Source organism: Limulus polyphemus, unplaced genomic scaffold (assembly GCF_000517525.1).
Source record: "Limulus polyphemus unplaced genomic scaffold, Limulus_polyphemus-2.1.2 Scaffold599, whole genome shotgun sequence".
In the NCBI taxonomy this organism is placed as follows: Eukaryota; Metazoa; Arthropoda; class Merostomata; order Xiphosura; family Limulidae; genus Limulus; species Limulus polyphemus.
Genome location: NW_013666209.1, coordinates 404168 through 413059, shown reverse-complemented (window position 1 = coordinate 413059; position 8892 = coordinate 404168). Strand labels below are relative to the sequence as shown.

The 8892-nt window shown below is 31.5% G+C and overlaps 1 protein-coding gene across 1 annotated transcript in view; it reads right to left on the bottom strand.

Moving 5' to 3' along the window:
- The window catches only part of LOC106459383 (nucleoplasmin-like protein ANO39), a 16884-nt gene that overhangs the window by 6003 nt on the left and 1989 nt on the right, over nucleotides 1-8892 (bottom strand). The window contains exons 2-4 of the mRNA XM_022385852.1: nucleotides 3594-3691; nucleotides 2472-2603; nucleotides 2150-2243 (exon numbers count right to left, since the gene is read on the bottom strand). Of these exons, the coding sequence (XP_022241560.1) occupies nucleotides 2150-2243; nucleotides 2472-2603; nucleotides 3594-3691 (324 nt within the window). The remainder of the gene's footprint in view (nucleotides 1-2149; nucleotides 2244-2471; nucleotides 2604-3593; nucleotides 3692-8892) is intronic.

Sequence of the window (8892 nt, the reverse complement as noted above, 5' to 3'; positions counted from 1 at the left end):
TATCCTTGGACAATTCTTTATTTAATTAAAAATACTTCACTAAGAAATACAACTTTTTTGTATATGAAGGACTTGTAATATTAACTGAAAGACTGCCAAATTTTGTGACGATATGCCCAATATATAGAAATTTATAAGTATTAAATTTATGTCAACTTTAAACAAGTACAGAAGGTCACGTGACTCAGTCCCAGGGACTGAACCTGTGTCGAAAGAGTTAAGAGGTTTTAGAGATTACACAAATAAATTTTATGATTTCTGAGATGAAGAAAAGTATTCTTAACTTTAACATGAAAATCACTTTGCACTCAGACCAGTAAAAAAAGAATCGATATACTCGACAACTAATTTTTTTATAATACAAATACTTCACTACAAAATCTGATTTTTTGTATTGTTTACTGAAAGTCTGCCAAATTTTGTGAAGATACACATAACTATATTAAAAGTTAATATTATCAAAACAACTTTAGATGAGTACAAAGTGGTCACGTGGTCAGTCAATTCAACCAAGTCCGTGTAGAAAAAGTTACAAGGAAACTCAACTTCACCAGTACATTGACACCATGACCACCAGAGCTACCAAAGGCATCAATACACTAAAAGTTCCAACTGGATATAGAGCGAAAACATCACTTGTTTATGCTTTACCAAAGGTATATACACTTCCTCTTGGATTATGCACTACCAATGATAAGTATGAGTGCTACATAGCTAAATAAAATTGAGAAAAAAACCATCTTTTTTAAGGTTGGTTACAGTATGTATTACAGTCACTCACATCAAGACTATAACACATCAAATGCTTCAGCAGCATTGCAGAGCATCAACAGAGTTTAAAAGCTAAATTCTTCACTAGGGACCCAGTAGTTTAAAAGAAACACTAATTCCATCACCAAGCCACTGCCTTTTTCAAGAGGGGCATTCCTGCTCCAAAATGATCCTACGGACATCAATCAAGCAGGGAATTGCCTAAAATGTTCCTCATAAGACAGTCATGGGTAGACAGGCACTATAAAGCCACCACCAGATCTCCAAGATTCATTACATGGAATAAATAACTGATACCACTAAAATCTGTCAAAACGAGCCTAGGCAGAAAATGTGAAAACTGGGTAGAGAGTGAAGAAAAAGCCTGTCAGCAGTTGTCATCTGTCATCATAGCCAGATGGTTCATACACCACAGATAGCGAGAGAGCTGATTGGGCAGTCATCTCGCAAAGCAACAACATCCTCATTAGGTTGGTGAAGCATCCAAGCTTCTGATAAGCAGCAAAAAGATGGAGCTGGAAGCCATAAAGCAAGCTCTCCTCTGAATTACTGAAGGCAGTAAACTGCAAACAGATAGTACCACCAACATAATATTTGTGACTGACTCATAGGGAATACTAAGTAAAATTCAGAGTGGTATCCTCAGATGGATAACAGAAAACAAAGCAACTGCATAATAAGAACATCATACCAAACTGATGAAATATTTACAATCTCGGTACTAGTAAGGCAAAAATGGCAACCATGGAAGGTTTTCATCAACTAAATATAAGTAAATAATAGGACAGTATATAGCCATAAGGTCATTGGCAACATCAATAAAATAACTCTTTACTACCTTCTGTGAGGTATCCAGCCACCAAATTAAGTGTTAGTGCACATTGGTGCAACATATCAGGAATCACCTAAAACTTAACTAAATGCTCTAGCATATTTACATAAATGCTAATTTTTTAACATCTATATTATGTACAGAAGTTAAATGATTTTTAACATTCTTGTAGTTTACTGGTACCTTACTGCTGTTCAACTTTATGTACCTTATTGTTAATTACTGAAATGTCACAAATTCATAACTTCTTTTTATTACAAGTATTTAGTAACATTCCACAGTTATTCCTGTGTAAAAAGTAACGACCCATTAGTATATTGATATCAATGGGTAAAAATGACCCCAATCAATCATAAGCAAAATGGAAGGTCTTAAAGGTTTTAGAATAGATATAGTCATAGCTAAGAGCAGTACTTTCAACATATTTCTTTAAAATAAATAAAATTTAAGAATTTGTTTCCAACTTCTAAAGAATACCACACTTCTCACATTCAATTACATGATGAAAATTTAACTTTCACAAAAAAAAAACATGTAACTGCTCACCTGCTAAATGCTGACCAAATATAGTTACAGGACCTGACCCTTCTACTAAACTGAATTTGGCTTCATTGTGTGTTACTAAAAGGTCAATTGAGCACTGTAAAAACAAGAATTTTGGAATTAACAAATTATCTATATTTAAAAAACACAAAAACCGAAAATTAAATTAATGCAACACTTTAAAATCTAGCAAAATTACCTTGCATATTTTTTTCACCCAAGAAATTCTTTTACACTAAGTTATAACAAACAATTCTTTCAATTATGAATTCATTTTAGAAAACTCAAGCTTTTTATCACTATAAACTATACAGCTATGACAAACCTGATCAAACTTCTTATCATTGGTTGCCTGAAGACAACAAAGTGTGGTTTTAATTTCATCATCAAGGTAACCTTCTGTTTCTATTTCTATGACATTTAATTCTTGAGAATCTTTGCATGGACCTAACAGAACCTGAAATTTTACAGAAACAATTCTTAAACTTTGTTATATATGTTGAATGTAAAACAGAATGCACACACCTGTTAAATATTTATTGCAAACAGATCTGCAAAAATATACTGAACTATTAATTTAATTGAAACACTTACTCTATATAAAATGAGAATTTGTTTTTATCTGGATATATCTGGTAAGATCCAATTTAAAAATTTCAAATTAATGCAAAAAATCTGTAGTGTAAAAAGCAAAAAAAGGCTCCTGACCAAAAAAACATTTTAATGCCTGTGTGTTTGGCATACCCTCCCTTTGTATGACAGTGTGCAAATCATCAAGTATTTATGATTATATTACAAGAAATATTTAAAATAAATTTATTTTAAGCTATTTCAAAATAAGCCATCTAAATTAAAATTTCATCAGTTAACGGAAGAGTACAATTCTTGACTGAACAAATGCATCATATCTCACGTGAGCTATCATATTTGTGTTTCATATGCCATACTTTCTCTCAAGATTTACATTTTAGATGGACATTAAACAAAATTAATTTGTACAGGCCTAAATAATAATTATCAGTGGATTAAAAGCAACAATTTATTTATACAATTTGAACATATAAAGAATCTTGCCTTTATCTGAAAGTAATAACAAAGCTTTGAGTAAAACCTATGAGATATATTTTTTTTAAGTATGACCATTTCCTAAATGTTCAGGTTTTGGGTCCTAAGTGTCTTTTTAATACTACAAAATTCATGAATAAGTACACCTACATTATAAGTATATACAACAACATGTTAATTAACCTAAAGACAATGTATTTTAACAGTCTCACAGCACAAGACTTGCATTAAATAATATGGTTTAATAATATATTTTTGTAATTTCTGTACTTAATGTAGTTATAATTTTTTTTTAATTCTATGTAGTAAAGAAAAATTTCATAAATGCTACAGTATCTGGGATTAAATCAGACAAAGAAAATCTAAAATACCATTTAATTACCTTTTTCACAAGTAGACTATGACTAATGATTGCATCTGTTTCTCCTTCTTCCAATGGATTGAAGACTACCACTTTTGTGTTCTTGTCTAACTTTCCCACTGAATAAGAAAAGTTCAACTACTAGAATTAGTCAAGCAAGTACTTCTACAAAATCAATGGAAAGAAAAAAAAATAAACTAAAAAAACCCTAAAGACAGTGGATACATTCTTACACACATTCAACTTCTTTAAGAAACTATCATTGCTCTACTCAACAATAAAGTTACAGCTTATTTTTTTAAATAATGACAGGAATGAGTGTGTGTGGGGGGGGGGGGAGATATAGTAATACTTAATATTACACATTTCTCAATAATCCCGATTACCTAAAAAGTGATTATATAGCTCAATAATGAAATTATGACAATAAAAACGTATATGAAATTTAATAATTAATCACTGTTTACTATTCTCTAGTTAAAAATAAATGCACCCACAACCAAAGTCATATATTTCCACAAGGGTTTTGAAGGAGGTTGAAGATTGGACATGTAAGCCACTTGCTACTATATTTTGTCTGTCCTTGAATAGCGGGCAGATACCAGAGGATTGGAAGTTGGTTTATGTGACTTCTATTTTCAAGGGAGGTGATAAAAATTGTCCCAGTAATTATAAACCCATTAGTCTTGCATCATTTGTGGGAAAAGTTTTGAAAAGTCTGATAAAAGATGCTTTGCAAAGTCATTTAACAAAGTTTAGAAATTTTTTGGATAGTCAACACGGTTTCACCGAGGGAAAATCTTGCCTTACAAATCTTTTGACATTCTTGGAAAATATTACTGCTTATGTAGATGAGGGTAAGAGTAGATTTGGTGTATCATGCCACATAAAAGGCCCGTAAAAAAAAATTCTCTATAGTTGTGGGGGATAAATTAGCAAATTGGATAGAAGAAAGCAGTGGGTTGTTACAAATGGAGTTCAATCAGACTGGATTCATGTCATAAGTGGGAAACCTCAGGGCTCAGTCTTAGGACCTCTGCTCATTTTGATCAAAGAATGGTCAATAAATTATTCAAATTTGCAGATGATATTAAGGCCCTGAGTGTTGCTAGCTATGAAAAGGATGCTGCTGATTTACAAAAGGATTTAGATCATTTAGTGAGTTGGGCAAATAAGTGGCAAATGGGTTTCAATTTCAATAAATGCAAGATAATGCATGTGGGTTATCATAATTTCAATTATAAATATAATTTGGATGGGAATAACCTTAACAGTGTCATGAAAGAAAGGGATCTTGGTGTAATAGTTGATCAGTCTCAAGCCATCCAAGCAGTGTGCTGTTGCTAGTGGTAGGGCAAATAGGATTTTAGGTTGTATCTACAGAAATATTGAATACAAGTCTAAAGAGGTTATAATTTCATTGTATAGGTCACATTTGGAATATTTGTTCAGTCTTGGGCTCCTTACCTTAGGAAGGACATTGAATTGTTGGAAATGGTTCAGAGAAGAGATATTAGAATGATGCCTGGGATGAAGTGGTTGTCACACAAGAAGATGTTGAAATCTCTCAAATTCTCTCTTGAAAAAAGAAGAGTTGGGGAGAGGGATCTGATTGAGGTGTTTAAGATTGTAAAGGGAATTGATAGTGTTAATGGATCATCTTTTTTCATACTTAAAAATATGAGTAATAGGACAAGGATCCACAAATAAATTTTGGCAAGGTAGGAGTCATCTTCAGCTAAGATAGCTTTATTTTTCCAACAGGGTGGTTGGCCTTTGGAATGGGTTGCCTTCAGATGTTGTGGAGGCAGTAAATTTAAGTGAGTTTAAGAAAAGGCTTGATAAGTATATGAATGATAAGGGCTGGCTTTAAGATTTTTTTTCTTTTTAATTATTTTAATTTAGTTTAGAGGATGGAACAGCCGAAATGGACCAATAGGTCCCACATTGTCCTAACACATTATTATTCTGCTGTAAAGGAGCTTAAAAACAATTGGGTTGATTTGAATCACAAAAAAGAATTCTATAGCATGAACTATGAATAAAAACGCCTATTTTGGTTCAAATTTTGGATCAGTGGGAAAAACTATGCATGATAGTGGGAAGTAAAGACTAAATATGGGTGACATTGGCCAAATACAAGACTGGTATGTCTGCATTTGTGAAATAATTTGTCAGTTATGTATCGCATTTGCCTAATTACTAGAAAAGCAATATATCTTAACATCAACAACTTTACAAGATCATTAAATTTACAAGACATTCAAAGCTGTTTGATTGCCATGATAAATTTAGTGGACATGCACAAACAAAGTTTAACAAACTGTGTCAAGTGAGGATTTATAACAGTTTATTAGAATTATTATGAGCAACTACATGGTAAAACCTACTGAGACAGATATTTCATGTTTTTAGAATTTAACATTAGAACAATAGAGCCATTTGGTCCCCTAAAGGCTGTCTCTGCACACCTACCCAGTTATTCTTTTAATTTATTTTCTGAACTGAAGGCACCAAGTAAATACTATTTGTGATTTTTTGTTAGAAATACAACCAGAAAACAAAAGTTACCTACAAGTTAAAATTTAAATTGTTTCATTAGTTTAAACTATCTTATCTGCACTAATGCTAAATACTGGTATCAGTTGATATTGGTGGGAAATCATCATCTCCAACCATACTGGTCAAGAAAATATTAATCAGTGCACCCATAATGATTAGTGTCATGTACAAAAATCCATTAATTATAATTTCAACAATAGTAACTAAAATATTGCCAGTATGATTTCTCTATTACTTTTGAATAATTCAATGTTGTTAAACTTAAATGATTAGTGTAACAACTAATGAAAATAATCACATCAAAATTAGTGTTTCTGTTTATTACTAGATTATTCCAATTATCCAAGTCTAATATTAGGATAATCTATTAATGAGCCCAATGAAAACCTGAAGACAAAAGGCAGAAGACTTTTGAAACTTGTTTCTACAACAGGCAGTTGCCATCCATTCAATAAAGTTTCATCACAATAATCTCTATATAAATCACAAGTTACACCTCACTTGGAATATTTTATTCAGTTTTGGTCTCCTTATCTAAGAAAGAATTCATAGGATGGATGCTATGATGATTCCAGTGATGGAAGAATTAATCTTACAAGGATAGGTTAAAATCTCAACTTGCAGGGTAAGAAATGATTTTATTGAAGTTTACAAAATTATTTTGTGGATCAATAGGATTAAAGCCATCAAAATCTTTCTGCAAAATTCAAGATAAGGTGAAAGGACATGTTTAAGAATTGGAAAAGAAGAATTTTATTTTTCTAACATAGCAATTGACTTATGGAAGTAGTTGCAGTAAACAGTAGTAGAGACTATCATTTTACAAGAGTTTAAGAGGAATTGATGATTTCCTAAAATTAAGGATAAGTATTGGTCAAGATGCTATTTAGAATAATATCAGATTGCATGAACAACTATTAAATTCAGTTTTATACATTTCATTTACAATGACAAATCAGAATTAGAGTAAGGATTAATAACATAATATTACTGATTTTTTAACACAAATTATGTATTAGTATTTATTTTTATCTGAATTAATTTCACAAAAGAATAGAGTCCAATAACACAATCTTCCTTTTTTTGAAGTCAAGTAACATTTTTGAAAAACATACTGCTTAAGAACTAGAGTTGAGAAATTTAATTACATATGAGCAGTGATTACATTAATTATTGTCAAAGTAATCAATTAATCAAAATTACAATTAAAATGCTGTCACAAAAACAATCCAAGTTAGGGTTTCTGATTAATACTATTTTTTTTGTTTATTCCCACTGTCAAAGTAATCGAGATATTGCCAAACTTACTCATCCTATCTTTGTTATGGCAAGAAAGCTAAGATTAACTACCACTATCATAAATTTTAAACTGCTCACTAGAGACGGCAAGTGTGTGGCTGGCACCCACCATCAACCTTTTTTGGTTGTTGTTGAACTGCTGACTAAAGGGTAGGCAATTAGCCAGCAGCACCCATCCTCAAAATTTTTTTTGGAACTATTCACTAAAGGGAAAGTAACTGTGTGACAGCACCCACCACCAACCTTTTTGTTTCTTTGCACATACCAATGTGTGAGGAACACTGTACTAATTGAATGTCATCTATTTATGGAGCTGTCAACAAATCAATTAGCAAATACAGCTAATCACCCAGCTCCATTAAAAACAGAAGAAATGGAAATGAAAACATAGCTATATCATCTACTACAATTTCAAGCTGAACAATACAAAAAGAAAATTGTTATAACTCAACTAACTATAACCTGACCAAAAACCAAGAATGGCTCAGAACAATGGTTCCAATACTTTTCCAACCGAGGACCAGCTATTTCTGATTCCAAAATTTCAAGGACTTCCTTGTACAATATTAATTTTAAAATACACTATTATATGATATAGCAGTCAAATTACTTTGAATTTTAACTTTACTATCCATTTCACACTTCTGCTGACTTTCTATGAACCGTCACACATTTTGTAACTTTTAGTAACCTAAAAAAATATCAGTTATACACTAAAGTTTTAAAATATTTTGATTTTATTTTACAGCAATTAAATAAAGTCAAGTCATTCACACCAATATACAATATTAACATATTTTAGTGAAGTTCTTTGGGTATTGTTTTTTTTTTTTTAAGTGGAATGAAATGTTATTGTTTTTTGAGGGTGGATGGTACTTTGGAATTTCAGGAAGATTTTTTTATGCACATCATGAAACAAATTACATAAAAATGCTTTTAAGGAAAAACCTACTGTCTTTACATTGTGAGGAAGATTGATAATGAGAATTACAGATATACTAACTAAGTATGAAAGGAAGCACACAAGATACAGTTAGTAAAAGTAAGTTATTAAAGAAAAGCAACTTGTAACTAAAATTTGCTTTTAAGGATATATGTGCTAGGGAATATGCAAAAGGAGTAATATGTTTAAGAATCTCCAATTTGTCTTGTAATAAAGACACACACACAATATGCCAAGTACACAAGTCCAAGCTTGTGTTAAATGTAGTTCACACTAATGTTCCAAGCCACAACACAGTTAGAATGCCTATTTTACAGCACATCAAGAAAAACAGTTAAATAGAAAGACAAGTGAGTAACCAACTAAAGCACATGAAATTTGGATCTGCCATGACTTTATTTTAACAGACATTAACATATATCATGTCACACAGGAGAGGCTGAAATCTCTCAAATTGTTTTCTCTTGAAAAAAGAAGGTTGGGGGGGGGGGTCTAATTGAGGTGTTTAAGATTGTA